This window comes from Miniopterus natalensis, chromosome 5 (assembly GCF_054644295.1).
Source record: "Miniopterus natalensis isolate mMinNat1 chromosome 5, mMinNat1.hap1, whole genome shotgun sequence".
Lineage (NCBI taxonomy): Eukaryota > Metazoa > Chordata > Mammalia > Chiroptera > Miniopteridae > Miniopterus > Miniopterus natalensis.
This window is the reverse complement of record NC_142085.1, coordinates 89,027,953-89,044,098: the sequence shown is the minus strand read 5'-3', so window position 1 is coordinate 89,044,098 and position 16,146 is coordinate 89,027,953. Positions and strand designations below refer to the sequence as shown.

Sequence of the window (16,146 nt, the reverse complement as noted above, 5' to 3'; positions counted from 1 at the left end):
AATATTTTAATCAACTTCAGCAGATTCACTCCCACCCACTCTCCTTACTGAGAAATGTCACTTATTATTTGTGGGTGGCCGAGCAGGGACAGAGGTGAGATCTCTATGGTTACCGAACAGGTACCAGCCTGTGCTTCCCCACACAGGGGACTAAAGGTGTTAGTTCCCTTTTGGCTTCTCTGAGCCCCCTCCCTCCTGTTCCTCATCTTTTTTGGCTACATAATGACTTTAAATTGGTTTAGGGATAATTCTAAAACATAAATTCTTATGTATACAACACAAGTATTTCTGATAGTATCAATTCACATGCCTTTTCCTAAATGACTAACTTCTGTAAATAAACAAATTCATGGACAGTGACACCCCAACTTTTTGTTTGGGCTGTGATTCTCACAGGTATGTGGGAAAGTTATAAACAAACCTCTCCCTGGGTATAACATTTCTTCTTGGACTAACTGAATTACTTTGCACACGCTCTGGAGTTTCAGTTCTTGGATCCCAAACACTAAACCTATAAGTCTCTTGTCCCACTTTCTAGGTGCCGCAGAATCAGTGTCACCCCACCTGCGAGCCAGGAGGGCAGCCCTCCTCCCCAGGACCCGACAGGGCCGGCGCTGGGACTTAGACTTCTCGCTTGGCTTCCAGAACTGTGCGAAATACATTTCGATCCTTAAGACACTCGGTCTATAGTATTTTGTTTCGGCAGCAGACCTAAGACGCCACCTTAAAATAATGCCTAGATGCAGGGGCTGGTGGTGGCGTCCTGGAAAGGATTTTGCTCCAGTAACCTGTACTGTTTTGTAAGCTAAACACATCAGGATTAAATTGTGTTCATAATGTAAGGATGATTTAACCTTAGAATATCATCTATTCATTTAATTAATATATTAGTAGTAACAGACTGAAAGAGCACAACATTATGATCATCTCAGTAGATGCAGGAAGTGTCTTTGATAAAACCCAATACTACACCCCCACCCACACGCCTTAGCAAGTAGGGACCAGAAAAGACTGCTACTGTCCCCAACCCATCCTGTACATTCTACACGACTCTAATCCACTTTCGGAATTTTCATGAAACCTGACATTGATCGTAACGACCAAGAACGTCACAGAGGGTGAAGACAAACCGGGGCACCCACCTTACCAAATACCACGACTGCTAACGCTACAACATGAGTGTGATGCCGGCTCAGAGGCAGACAGACCGACCGACAGGACAGAAGGGGCTCCCCGCTACTGCAGTCCCAGCAGCAGCTCACGGCTCAGGAACCCGCGTGGGGGGCCCAGGGCAGCGCAGGCGACACTGGCTGCGGGCTGACCGCCGGGCTGACCCGCGCCACGGGGCCGGGTGGGCAGGGGAGCAGACCCCTCTGCGTGTTCCTCTGCGGCGGGCCCCGCGTTCCCGCACCACCACCCACGAGAGGTGACAAGGTGCCTGGGGAAAACGAGCTTAAGAAGCCCCCCAAAAGCAAGGCAGCTTTGTGACCAGGGCACTTAATCACCATTCACAGTTAGAATAGTAAACTCCTCCCCTTTAAGAATGAAACCCTGGAGGAAACAGTGCTCTGCCTTTAAAGACGATACAGGGAGGTGGCGTCAGGGTGCAGGAGGCTGAGCAGAGCCGGGGGGGGCCTCCGCATCACCCGCGTGCCTCTCCTCGCTCGGCCCCAGCTCCGGCTCGCGCCGCACAGGAACGACATGGGGAAAGCCCACGCGAACCCCCGGCTTACACTGACATCGTTCCTGTATGTGAACCCCAGACTTATACTGACATCATTCCCGTATTTATGAGTTAAACCTGAGCAGAAAGGCATCACACGGGCGTGCACAGGAACAGCAGGCCCAGGTCGAGGGTGGCTCCCGATTGTAATTACAGGCACACACTCACAGTCACAAAATGCACGGACGGAGAGTAAGCGCGGCGGACACTCGAGAGCGATGTACGGAAACTTGGGGATCTTGGCTACTTCTGCGGATGAAAGGGCTGAGGTACAGAGGATTTATTTTATCTATAAAATCAGAAGCTTATTTTAAGAAATCATTTTAAGAACCTTACTTATTAAATCTAGATTAAATACATGACTATTTCATTATTTTCTACATTTATTTGTATATTTGCATTTTTCAAAATGTGGAAAACGATTAAAATAAAACATGAGGTTCAGTGGGAACATTATTAGATTTAAGAGTTAATGAGGAAGCTGGATATAAAATAAATATAATAGCACTTATTAAGAAAATAGATACACAGTATAAACGTGAAGTGATCAAATATATTGCTACAGGTGAAGACACTAAAAATGAGAATTCTTTTCCAAGTGATGCACATGTTCATTGCAATTTCAAAGGAATATTTCAGTTTTGCATGTTATTAATAGGTCATTTGGAAGATTAAATTAGTAAAAAGTTAAAAATTTAAAATCAATATTCTGGATAGGAATTAATAGGAGAAATTAGCCTTAGCAGTTTCTAAACATATTACCAAGTTATAATAATTGTGTTACATTGGTTAAAAATTCCTCTCAGGTGTCTGAGTATTTTATATAATTATAACACAAAAGGGGAACGAATGGGGGAACGAAACATTGCCCTATCTCTTTGGAAAAACTGACCAGCTACCTGGAAAATAGTTCTGAGATCTTTCCAAAATACTCTGCCCCCTAAATGCTCTGAATCCCTACTAAGCACGAATTAAACTGCCCCCAGAACAATCAGAACCTAGGTGGGTGGGACCCAGGAATCAGTGTCTAAGCTCCCAGGTGGTTCCAATTTGCAACCTGAGAACCGCAGCCTGAGGTGTTTTCGACCCTTTTCTAATAGGGGTCATGGGGGTGTCCGAGGTGCTGAGATGGGCCCATCCTCTCCAGGGGCGGCGGGTGAGGGGGGCGGGGGGCGGGAGGGCCTGGGGCACCTCCGGCCACAGTCCAGCCTTGCAGGTGGCAAATAAATCAGACTTTCCTTAGAGCCTTCAGATTCCTAAGATCTCTAAACCCAGTAATTCTACTCCAGAAGTTGTATTTCAAGGAGATATGTTAAAATATGGAAAAAAATTAATATAAAAATATTCATTTCAACATTATGTGTAATAGCAAAAAACTGCAAGCAACCTGGGTAAATGACGAAGTAAATTAAGGTGTATTCCGAGGATAGAATTTTATGAAGTCTTTTAAATGCTTATGAAGAGTTTGTAATGACATGCAAAATATTAGCATGTTAGAAGGAATCCATGAAATTTCATATAAAGTATTATAATTGTACACAATACAAGCTAAATATGCCAGCTGTAAAACATATCTACTCTCCACAAAGTACATTTGCATGTATATTCTATAGAAATATATACAATTAAAAAATTTTAAGCACATACATCATGAATAGAATGTATGACGTACTTATTTTGGTCAAAGAAAGCAGAAAATAAAGACTGAAAAACGACTGAGCAGGAGGCCTGGTGCGTCTTGTCCCTGAGCCTTGGCCCCTGCCCAGCTCTTCCCCTGGGCCGCCCTCAGCTTTCACAAGGCAGCAAACATGATTCCCTCTGGGGGCCCCCAGGCCCCCCTCCTTCAGGTCCCTGTCTCTTCAGGTCCCCGTCTACCCTCCGGGGCCCCCAGGCCCCCCTCCTTCAGGTCCCCGTCTCTTCAGGTCCCCGTCTACCCTCCAAGGCCCCCAGGCCCCCCTCCTTCAGGTCCCCGTCTACCCTCCAAGGCCCCCAGGCCCCCCTCCTTCAGGTCCCCGTCTACCCTCCGGGACCCCCAGGCCCCCTCCTTCAGGTCCCCGTCTACCCTCCGGGGCCCCCAGGCCCCCCTCCTTCAGGTCCCCGTCTGCCCTCCGGGACCCCCAGACCCCCCTCCTTCAGGTCCCCGTCTACCCTCCGGGACCCCCAGGCCCCCTCCTTCAGGTCCCCGTCTACCCTCCGGGGCCCCCGGGCCCCCCTCCTTCAGGTCCCAGTCTGCCCTCTCAGCACCACTCACGTGCTCTCTGCCACCCTAGGAAGCAGCAGCCGCCTCACTCGCGCCGTAAACTGAACCGAGACCCACCAGGGCGGGGACCCGGCAGCCTGGGCGCTCCTGGGCCCACCTGCCCGCCAAGGGCCCGCGCACATGCACCCCCTCAGCCACTGCGCGCAACCCCAGGTCCTCACGGAGAAATCCGCTCCTGTTTCCTGGGAAATCCGCTGCTGGGGTTCCTGTAAGATACTAGAAATTGTGGCGACTCTGTGTAGCAGGTACCGGGTGCTGTGGGTTCGGCAAGTCCTGGATGTCGCCCACAGGTCCTGGGTAAACGTGACTTTTTCAAAACGAGGATTCATGAAAGCAGTGTTCCGTGGGCTAGCTGATATAAACGGGAGTTCCGTCCCTACAGCGTATTTCTGGTCACAGAAACATCACCAAACTTCTAAATAAAGACCCTGCAACCCTCTAATATTAAACACAGAGGTACTGTGAGCTCTACATTTAAGAAAGATGAACAAAAGCAAGGAAGGGAGTGTTTTCCAACCTGCGGGGTCCAGGTGAGGGTCGCAGGTGGCCGGTGGCCGGGCTGGAGCCTGCCCGGGCCGCTCAGGGATCCAGGCGGCACCCATCCTGGACAGGATGCCCCTCCGGCACAGGGCGCCCGCACCCCACTCACTCGGCCGGGCCGGGGGAGACAGCATTCAGCTAACTCGCACGGCTCGGATGCCAGAGGGAACCCACGCAGCCTGGGGAGAAACGCAAACGCCACGGACAGCGCCCCAGCTGGAATCAATTTTCTTTCTGTTCAACACTGTAGGGAACCCGAGTTGACCATGAGGACGTGGAAGGAAACAGCATTAACGGGGAACCTGCTGCATTTAAAATGTTACGCGTCTCTCATCATTGATGTTCCTATCTCTCCCTCTCCCTTCCTTTCTAAAATCAATAAAAATATATATATTTAAAATCAGAACACTATATGATCACTTGCTCTGAGCATTCTGCCCAGGGAAGGCTTGAACTCCCCGTAGGGATGGCCCGGCTGTGTCTCCTCTGACAATGAGAAGTGCATAGTGTCCACCTTTCAACAGCAGGTGCCAAGAAACAGAAAGAAATCTGATCATCAATCAACACAAATACCAATCCTGAAGAACAGCAAACTCACTCTCCTTGTCTCCAGCTCAGGCTTCCTACTTTGATTACATTTTGTTTCATTGCTGCACTGTGGTTTTTCTTTCTGATCACCAAAATTTATTTTCAAAGCTTGTGCCTTCATATATACATTATTGAGACAATTAAAATTGGTTGAGGTACGTATTACACATAAGTACGTAAGTAAAATATTTGAGATCATTTTTTCTCACAGAAGATAATTTTTTTCTTTTTATATTTTAAAAAGAGATGGGTAAAAATCACCATTAAGAGAATGGAAAGGAAACTCCGAGTAGGAAACCATACTTGAGATACATATATTTGACAGCGCCTTATATTATTTAGAATAGAATATGAAAAATTTTAAAGTACTACAAAGAAGACAGACCAAGCTGAGAAAGAAACGGACGAAAGTCTTAAAAAGACACTTGGAAAAAGATAATCGAATGGCCAACAAATATAAAGTTTTAAACTTCACTACGCACAATAAAAATAAGTCCACGGTGAGATAATCCTAGAATTACCCTAGATAACCCACTGGAATTGCTCAGGTGCAAAGTAAAGAAAATGCCAATTATTGGGGAGACCATAGAGCACGTGGCCGTCTCATACGGAGCTGGCCGGGTTCAAAGGGGAAAGACCAAGTTGGAAACACTTCTGATGCAGTTACTAGAAGCTAACAAACGCACACACTGGGACCCAGCGATTCCCAGGTGTGTATCCTCGGGACCCAGCGATTCCCAGGTGTGTATCCGCGGGACCCAGCGATTCCCAGGTGTGTATCCTCGGGACCCAGCGATTCCCAGGTGTGTATCCGCGGGCACGTTCTCCAAAAACGTATCAGGATTTCCCCAGGAGCGGTACTTGTCACAGTCCTAACCCAGAAGTCCCGCAAAGACTCAGCAGCCGAGGGACGGGTAATGGTTTATTCACAAATGCAAGTACTAGCAGTGATGAGTGTGGAAGATCCCCGATCACAGCCACGGACGGGAGAATCTCAGACACAGCGGGGACCAGAGCCACACACAGAACAGTTGTGCATGTTCCGATTCCACGTACACAAGCACAAATCTGCCGACGGGTCAGGGGCAGGGCAGCTTGGGGTGGATTCGGCGGAGACTGGACAGGGCCTGAGGGGTTCGGCGATGTTTGCTGATCTGGCTGCTGGCTAAACCAGTGTGCTTGGTTTAATATTTATCAAGTGATACACATAAAATACGTGTTTTCTCTTTGTATGTTATGCATCAATGAAAGTCTATAAAAATAGGTATTAAGAGAAGACTAGTTTTAGTCAGAAAAATCTAGAAATACAGCTTCCATTTCTTGCTATGCCATTTAATGTGCCCCAAAATCACAACAAGAAGTTAAATTATTTATCTTAGATTTATATGCTAAATGGAAAAAAAAGGTAGCCTGCCCTACCTCCTAGTCCGCCCTGCCTGTCCGAGGGTTGGCTGGGAAGCCGAATGGAATAGAGATGACCATCCTATGGTACCTTAACGCATAGATAAGGCTACTGTAATTATTACACATGTAGCCATGACAGATTACTCAAAGCAAATAGAAAGGTATTTGATATAACTTAGTTTAATTACATATGAAGAGTCAAGTAATAACTCTCTGGCCAACTGGAAAAAAAAAATCAAATATTTTACCTCTCTTCCTAAACCAAGATGAATCAAGACGACTGTCATGGGAAGGAGGCTGCAGGGCGTTTCAGAGGGGAGCCCCCGGCGCACAGAAGGCCCGAGGAGCCGACTTGGAGAGAACGATTCCCCCCTCCATCCCGACAGCGCAGGTTATGGACCCTCACGGGCGGTGCGGGGATGCTGCTGAATCACCCTGACGTAAGGCCCTGGCCATGCGCACGTGCGGGATGGCCGGGGGCATGGGCAGGACGCCAGGACCTATCAGCCCTCACCCCACACACCTGACAATGAAGCAAAGCTTTAAAATAAAAAATGGAAGTTTTGAGAGGACTGGGGGAAAAAAGGCTAAAACTGGTCCCATGATCTTAGCTCAGAGAAAGCTTTTCTGGGCCAAACTATTTTAACGTTTTACAATGAGCACGTATAACTTTTATAACGAGCTAATTAAAATACGGCATAAAACGTTTGTAAATTAATCTAACTCCTATACTTTATATTTACATAACACCATTAGCATTTTCTTGAAGCTGCTAATTCAAAGATGATTGTCTCATTATAATATAAAACACTGTCATTCATTAATTCATTTGACAAAAAATAGCACCTACTGTGCGCCAGGCACTTTTCTAAAGCTGGAGAGACGGCCGCGAGCAAACAGGGTTGATTCCCTGCCCTCGAGGAGCTCACGCTGCAGCAGATGACAGGGCTGCACTCAGTTCTACGAAAGGGTGAGAGGCGTTTATGAAAAAGAACAAGCCGAGAGCCGACGGGCGCGCTGGAGCCGGGGCGGGGGAGGTGACTAGGGCCTTGAAAGTTTAAATTGTCAGGGACAGCTTCACTGAGAAGTGAGTTTTTGAACAAAAATTGAAGGCTAAAGAGATGGAATACGTAGGGAAAATGCATTTCAGGCAGAGGGAACAGGAGGGGCAAAGGCACTGAGGCAGCCACGCAAACTGGTGTGTTCAGGGAGCCGCGAGGAACCTACTGTGGGTGGAACAGAATGACGACGGGAGAAAGCAGGTGCCGGGACCTACGGATGAAGCAGGCAGGCCGCTGCACGAGGTCCTCAAGGAGAGTGAGGACTTCAGCTTCTGCTCTGGGGGAGATGAGGCGCCACCGACGGTTTGAGGGGAGCGACCTCACGATCGGGCTGAGTTTAAAGGGATCTTCTGGGGTCCTGAAGTGGAGGGGGGTGGGGGGCGGTTACAAAAATCCAAACTATCCGGATACACAGGACAACTAGAGCAACAGCAAACGGGGGGGGGGGGGGGGGGCAGTGAGGTAAGGAAGGGGGGAGGTGCTCTCCTCGGCTCATCAAATATTCGGGGGCACTGCTAGGTACTGAGAGGGCGGTAGGAGTGAGCGAGAGCCGGATCCTGCCCTCAGGGAACACCCTCGAGGGGGTAAGACGGGAGCAGAAGTCACTCCAACGCACCACAGGGAACAAAGAGCAAAGGACAAGCCTCCGTCTTGGTTGACAACGGGGGAGAACTGGAGCCGGGGCTCCTGAACCACAGCTCCGGGCGGCCTGCGGCCTGCGCCTGCCCCCGCCCCAGGCCTCTGGATGCCAGCACCTGAGGCCACGCCTGGCACAGGGACCTGAACGCACCTGTCACCTAATGACTGAGCAACTCGGGCGCAGATACGCGGGCCGAAGGGCACTCGGGCAAACGTGGCAACAGGGGCAAAACCACCGCCGTGGAGAGTGACAGTTCAGCTTGGCGGCAGCAATGAGGCTGGCGGGCAATGAGGTCAAAGCCCCCGACGGGGCTAGGTCCCCGCAGGCCCGGGGAGGCACCGCGCTCGGGTTTTCTGCCAGAATGGGGGGGCTCCAGGGGCTCTCAGCAGTGACAGGAGAACACTGTCCTGGGAAGGTGAGCCTGACAACAGGGCCAGCCGACTGAGGTGACCCGCCCTTTGGTGGATGGAGTCTAGCGCCCAGTGCGGGTGATAATTCGCGTGGCTGTCCCGTGGTCCCTTCATCAGGAGCCCTTCCCCTGTGCTGAGTATTTGTGGATGTGCATTTATGTTACAGTCATTGCTTTCCGTGTCCGTCTCCTTTTTTGCACTAGAAACACCCAGTCCTAGTGGGGACACGTCACCGCCCCCCACTTGCCCTTGTTCCCTTCATTCCTGAGGCTTTAGCTGGACACAGCCAGCAGTTGGAGGCTACATTTCTCAGCCTCCCCTGCAACTGTGTCCTCACTTCATAGGTGACACAGCGAGTATCTACTGTACTGAGATGGGGCCCGTGCGCACCGAGCGGCTGGTGTCTGATTCCGGGCTGTATCACCAGGCACCAGGCCTTTACAGGGAAAATGAACTATAAAGTCTCCACGTTCTGAATTTCACATCACTCTTTTCAGGCAAACATGATAACAATACGAGTTTATTATTTCCTAACTGCGGGACTTTTGTCATTTCTTGTTTTCATATACAGGGTGTCCCCCCAAAATGTAGACAGGTTGTAACAGCTGACAGCTCAATTTGGAAACGAAAGTGTGTTTTAATGAACTCTGCCTTTACAATTATTCAAAGTGTGTGTCTACGTTTTTGGGGGACACCCTATATAATGCCATGACAATTTCCAGGAAGCCTAGGGACTGCTTACCGTTGAAGAACATTTGACATCGACACGTATTATTATTTTGTAAGTAAGTTTGTGGTTTTGAATATGAATTAGGACTTTAAATAAGGATGTCTGCTCGCAGAGCTCATTGGATCAGATGTGTTTACGACCAAGTTTGTGCACTTATATTACTGACACACTCTCAAAGCAGCAACGGGAGCCACATAGATCTCCTTAGGGTAGAGCTCTGAATGTCTTTTGTGGAAGAGCCCCGGAGTGGTGACACTGAATTATCAAGTTTTGGAAAGAGCGAACTGAAGGCAGCCCCCTCACACTGGAAACATGGTTTGGGGGTTGGCTTTTAAAACAAGGGGTTGTAAAACTTTCAACAATAAAGATAAATTTAAAAAAAATAATAAAACAAGGGGTTGTAATGAAGAAAAGCTGCAAGTAGACGTATTATTTTCTGAACAAAAAAAAAACCTCAAGCCAGGCTGGGTGTGGCTCAGTGGTTGAATGTTGACCTAGGATCCAGGTGATCGGGGTTCGATTCCCAGTCAGGGCACATGCCCAGGTTGTGGGCTCATCCCCAGTCAGGGGCGTGCAGGAGGCAGCTGATCAATGACTCTCTCATCATTGATGTTTCTCTCTCTCTTTCCCTTTCTCTTCCTCTCTCTGAAATCAATAAAGATTTAAAAAAAAAAACAACACACTCAAAAAAGAGGGATATTTTGACTTTATAATGCCAAAAAGTCTAGACTGTAAAAACATTAACATGAAAATATTGGATATGAAAAAAAAAAAAGGTTTTATTTCCTATACCACTGAAGTTAGTTTGTACCAACAGTATTGTCTGTCTTTCCTTTATCAAGACTGTACTGTTGGTGGTGGTGGTCTTCCTTGGGGTGGTGAGTACAGGGGCTTTGTTTGGCTGATCCTAAATTCCCAGAGCGGTGTTTAACAAATTATTAGCTTAAAAAAACAAGTTATGGATTGGGTGAATAAGTGAATGGCTGAATAATGTTTGCATCTATGAATTACAATTTCCACCAAATAAGTGGAGCAATTACCCATCATGTTTTGAAGAAACCAGTAGAAAAATAGATATTACGCAAAGAGATTGTCCTTAAAAATATGGAAACAGGATAATTCATCTCAAATAAGTTGTTTATAAAGAAGGCTGCTTCACACTTAGTTTTTCTGAGTCTTGTAAGCATACTTATGACATTGGGCAATACTGAAATATTTGATTTTCCAGATCCATGACTTTAGTGTAAGGTCTTTTAAAAAATAAATATGATTATGAATATAGGTTTAGAAAACGAGAAAGAATTTGACCAATATTTTTTACATTTGATTAGAATCATTAGCTTGAACAGCTATGGTATTCGGTATTGCTGACCAATAGTCATCTTGGCTCCCATGACCACCTATTCTCGTGAAACACATGCAAAAGGACTGAAGCTATGCCTCGCCGGAGTTTTTGTCTATTTTCATGAACTTTAACTATTGGAAATCAACTGACACACATTCCAATGGCCAGAATAGCATTTGCGTAGCAACCTGGAGATCTGGCCTAGGGGGTCTAGAGGTAATCTGTTTCATTCACGTTTTCATTAAGAAGGTGATTTCGGAGTAGGTATTTGCTTTACAACATTTATGTAAAACAAATAATGTGACACCCGAAAGCAATACTATTCATTTAATGTAATGAGTTGCTAGGCAATAAGTCAGATCCTCCCAGAGTGTAAATTATACAAATTGGAAAGCTGCATTTATTATTTAATATCTCATTCCCAGACAGGTGCTTGCTCAGTGGTAAACCTGGGTTAGCAAACCAAATTTAAAGCAGTTCCCCAGGTAGGAAGGCTTTTTTTTTTTTTTAAACTATCATGCATGTAGCTAAACCACTTGTTCCTTTTGTTTCCTCAACAGTACTGAAACTCTTTTAACTACCGCAAATAATAAAAATGAAATGTGAATTGTATCAACAGCCAGAGGTTACTTGAACTGAAGCTTGAATTTTTAAAAATCTGTCATTTAAAAGGTGTGTCTGGAAACAGGCCGATGAAGTCGCCTTCCAGAGTCCTAACAGGCGTGGATACGATTTCCTAAGAGTGTTGTTCCAGGAAGATGCCAGGTTGAACGGGTGAGATGTCTTATTGCAGGTTATTTAATGCATTTTATGTTCCCAGCTCATAAGCACATGTCAAATTTGGAAGAGCCTTTAAGATTTCTAGGAACTCACCTACTTGCTACATATAAGGCCTTGGTGGAGCGGGGCGAGTTTAGGAATAGTAAGGGCCTCGTTAAGGGTAATTCTGGGATGGTTTTTTTTAAAAGGAGTAGTTCTGAGCAGCCCAGAGGCCGCGGCCGTGCCTCGGGAAGGTGCCTGTGCGTGGGCCCAGCCTCGCCCGGCTCCAGGCCCCCCGGCCGGGCCCGCGCGGGCTCCGCGCTCGCGGGGCGCCTGTGCCCCGCCGCCCGCCCCGGGCCGGCGCCCGCGGGTGACTTACGACTGCGTTTTTCATCATGGCCTTGACCGTGAAGCCCTCGGAGACCGGGCCGCGGGGCCGGGGCGCCGGGGGCGGCGCCAGCAGCGGGCCGCGCCTCTTCGCGCCCTTGTCCGGGCCTCCGCTCGCGCCCAGGGGCTCTTTTTCTGCCACCATCCTCCTAAAGGTCTTGTTCTCGGGACACGTGTCGTGCACAAGTCAGGGGCTGCGGGAAGGAGGTCGGGGGGGAAAGGAAAAAGGCGCGCGGCCCAGGCGGACCCGAGTTTGGGGGCTCCCGGGAGAGGGGGGCTGGGGAGGGGCGGGGCGGGAGCGGGCGGGACCTCGGCCGGGGCTGCAACGAGCTTCCAAAGGCGACCTCCCGGTTGCTAAGCGACGCGTCAACACTGCGGGCACCTGGCCCCACCCCCCGGGACGTACGTTTCCTGGGCCGTAACCCGGAAGAGCGGCGGGCGGGGGGAAGAACAGAAACTACGCCCTGAAACTACAACTCCCAGAAGGCCGCGGGCTGCTCTCCGTCTGCGCGTGCGCACTCCGACGGCCGGGCGCGGGGGAGGGGAGTCCGGCGGCTTGAACCCCGCGGCGCACCGCTGGCGGGAGGCGCTGGCGGGCGCCCCAGAGGCCCCTTCGTGCCCAGCAGTTTGCACCTGCCCAGTGACCATGATCGGTACGTGGTGCCCGTCAGGTACAGCCTCTCCGCGCCGCCCTGCGCCCAGCTGACGCCACGCCGGTCCTGGGACGCCGGGGATCCCAGGGTGCCCCCCGCCCCCCTACGCGGTGCCAACTGTCAGCGGCAGCGCGGCGTTGCCCGCGCCCTGGAGCCCGCGCCGCCGGGACAGTGTGTGTGTGTCGCCGCAGCCCCGCCCCACCCCGTCGCACCCGCTGCCCACGGGGCCCACGTGGCCGGGGAGCCGGGGTCACCTGGGCGCCCCCGAGGCGAGGCCCGCCCGCGGCTCCCTGGGCGCGCTGGGGCTCCCCGGGGCGCCGGGGCTGCCGCCTTCCAGCTCTGCACCCACAGACCCCGCGGCTACACCCGCCGTCTGGGGGACTCTGCGGGGGGCCCGGGCGGGGCGTGGACCCCTAAGAGGCCGGGCGCCCCAAGGAGCCCCGCAGGTGGGCGGGAACGCCCCGCTCCCCCGGTTCTCCCTGCCGAGGCTCGGGGGGGCCTGGCGGGACGGAGTGAGCTGGGAGCGGATGACTTTAAGGGTCCAGACCCTGCGTGGCCCGAGCGCCCCGCGCCCTTAGGAAAGCGCTGCGCCAGGTGCCGGGTGCCAGGGCGCCGCGGGCGTGCGGGCGGCACTCGGGTCCTTGGGGTGTCCGCGGAGCCTCTCCTCGGGGGAGCCTGGGGACAGGGGATGCGCAGCGTGCCTGGAGCGCGGCGCTCCGGGGCGCTGGGAGGCATCGGGGTCCGGGGCCTCGCGTGCCAGCGCCTGGCTCTGCCGCGCGTGGGCCCGTGAGCTCGTACAGGGCGGGCCCCACCCCCCACCCCCCACCCCCCACCCCCCACCCCCCAGGCGCTCTTCGCGGCCACCAGCGCGTCTGAAGTCAGGTGGTCAATCCAGAAAGACGGGAGGGAGATTTTTAAAACGTGTACGCGTGTGTGTGCAGGGAATAGGCTCCTCTTGCCTTTTATTTATTAAATTCGTGTTAAAATGTCAAGCCTCCTGCCCGACACGGGGGGGGGAATCACACCAGTTCCCCGGCGCCGTGGGTGGAGTAACGGGTAGAACCTAAGGCCCTGGTCCAGGCTCCCTGCAGCTTCTGCTGTGGTCCGGCTTTTGGAAGCTAAACGAGGGAGAACTTAGGAAATTTTTTGAAACCTTTGAGCTTTTAGGTGAGAATGACGTAGTACCCGCTTGTCCACACAAATCAGAACTGAATCAGAAAACCAACTTGGAAAGCTGCTCCCAATCCATGCTGTCAGGATTGTAAAGGGGGAAAAACAGACCTTATTTGGAAGATGATTGTGCGAGTGTGATTGTAATTCCGCTTAATCTAGCACGTGGCTGATTTTACAAGGAATGCATTTGTGGTAAAGCTGTCTGAAGACAGGGACTTAAGATCTAAAAATCATCACTGAATTCCAAGTTAGTATCTAATAAATGATTATGTAAATAACTTATTAGGATGAAATATGTTTAGGCAGTTTTGTTTGTTTATTTGTTTGTTTGCGGGGGTTGGTGGTGGATTTAGGGACACAAAAGGAAGAGTGTGATCTTGGGGTTTGATGATTAGACAGTTATCAGTATCTGGTAATGACAAGACAAATATAAGGTGGATTTAAAAAGCGTTCTTTTCACACTCCAGCTATTGTTTTAAATAGTGCAAATAAGTGCATATTACAACATAAGTAATGAAATCTATGCCCCATCCTAAGAAAACTACCCTGCATATAACAACCACGAGGACAGAGTGCAGTAAGTTATTGTATATAACTAGTTGCATTGCCTGTGCATGTCGGCGGGCACATTTTAATAAAAGTCTTAATTGCCGTTTGGGGCTTGGATGTGTTGGATCGTGGTGAAGGTGAGTTGAAATGGGAGCTGTGGGAGGGAAGGCGGGAGGGAGGGGTTTCCTGTTCCGGTGATGGTGCCGGTGATGGTGACTCGGCGATGGTGACTGAGCTTTGGAGCCAGAGATCGGCTGGAGATCAGAATGTAGACAGCTGCCTGCCTGGGGGCTGTGATCTTCTGTTTGAAGACCTGTGCTGCTCGGCACTCGCCCATTTCACATCTGCGCTGTGTCATCGCTACGACCTCTCTAACGCAGATGGCACTCTTCCACTGTCTTCAAATCTTAGCTCACTTTTGAGGAAAAACAAGAAGTGGGTTTCTTGCTATTGCCTCCCTGCCAATACCATTATGTTGGCACCGAGGCTGTTTCAAAAGCACGTCCATTCCTCACTTGGATGATGACTGACAGGTCAAATGCCCTGACCCCGACAGCTGCAGAAACACAACCTAACCTCATCGAAGTCAGTGCAAGATGACGACCGTGGGAAGTGTGGACTGTGAGATAATGTAAGCAGAACGCAACAGGCCGTAGGGAAATTCAACTTAGGAAGACGTAATTCGGGCACCTCCATTTTTTTATTTGACCCCCTATACCCTTTACTTCCCCTCACCCCCTCTCTGTCTGGTCGCCACAGTGTCGTCTGTGCCATGAGGTTCTGTTTGTTTGTTTCCCCCATTTGGTCATGTGCTGCTTTCAGTTTTATATCCCACGTAGGAGTGAAACCACATGGCTCCTGACTTTCTCTCCAACTTGTTTCACTTGGCATAATGTTCTCAAAATCCATCCACGTCGTTGCGGACGGCAGCGGGTCATCTTCTCTGTGGCTGTGCACTGCTTCGCTGTATATATGTGTCATGTCTTCTTTATCCAGTCGTCTACCGAGGGACACTTAGATGCCTTGGCCACCGTGAATGATGCTGCAGCGAACATAGGGGTGCACCTACCTTTGTGAATGAATGTTTTCAAAGATTTTTGGTAGATACCCGGAAGAGGGGTTCTGGGTGATATGGTAACTCTATTCCTAATCTTTTGGGGAGCCTCCAGACTGTGTTTCATAGAGGCTGTCCCAGCTTACAGTCTCACCAGCAGTGGACGAGGGCTCCCTTTTCTTGTCGCTACTTGTCTTGTTGATAAGAGTCATTTTAACAGGTGCAAGGTGGTGTCTCATCGTAGTTTTGATTTGCATCTCCCTAGTAGCTAGTGAAGTTAAGCATCTTTTCGTATATCTGTTGGCCATTTGTATGTCTTGGGAGAAGGTCTTTTCAGGTCCTCTGCCCATTTTTTAACTGTGTTTTTGTTGTGTTGTTGAGTTGCATGAGTTCTTTATATAATTTAGATATTAACTCCTTATTGGAGGTGTTGGCACCTCTGTTAAAAATATATCTCGCCTTTTTATAAAAAGAGCAGTTCTTTGTGTTTAAAATTGAATTTTTGTAGTGATATTTGTGGTATATTCTAAATGTCCTGTGGAACTGGATTTAGGTATTTGAATAGTATCAGATATTAAGATGCATGGATACCCTGGCCAGTGTGGCTCAGTTGTTTGGGGCATCATCTCATACACTGCAAGGTGGCAGGTTCAATTCCCAGTCAGGGCATATACCCAGGTTATGGGTTCGATCCCCTGTCAGGGTAAGTAAGGAAAACAGCCGATTCATGTTTCTCACACCTGTGTTTTCTCTCTCTTTCTCGCCCTTCTTCCCTCTAAAATCAATAATAAAAATATATAAACACAAAACTGTTATGAAAAAATAAATGAATAAAATAAAGTGCATGGATATATGTACAACAATGATGCC

General features: G+C 49.6%; 2 protein-coding genes across 2 annotated transcripts in view; one reads left to right on the top strand and one right to left on the bottom strand.

Moving 5' to 3' along the window:
- Positions 1-12,039, bottom strand: part of PACRG (parkin coregulated) — a 285,139-nt gene extending 273,100 nt beyond the window's left edge. The window contains exon 1 of the mRNA XM_087817736.1: positions 11,840-12,039. Within this exon, the coding sequence (XP_087673862.1) occupies positions 11,840-11,992 (153 nt within the window). The 5' untranslated portion in view covers positions 11,993-12,039. The remainder of the gene's footprint in view (positions 1-11,839) is intronic.
- Positions 12,040-12,425: 386 nt separating this feature from the next.
- Positions 12,426-16,146, top strand: part of PRKN (parkin RBR E3 ubiquitin protein ligase) — a 613,811-nt gene continuing 610,090 nt past the window's right edge. The window contains exon 1 of the mRNA XM_087817735.1: positions 12,426-12,500. Within this exon, the coding sequence (XP_087673861.1) occupies positions 12,494-12,500 (7 nt within the window). The 5' untranslated portion in view covers positions 12,426-12,493. The remainder of the gene's footprint in view (positions 12,501-16,146) is intronic.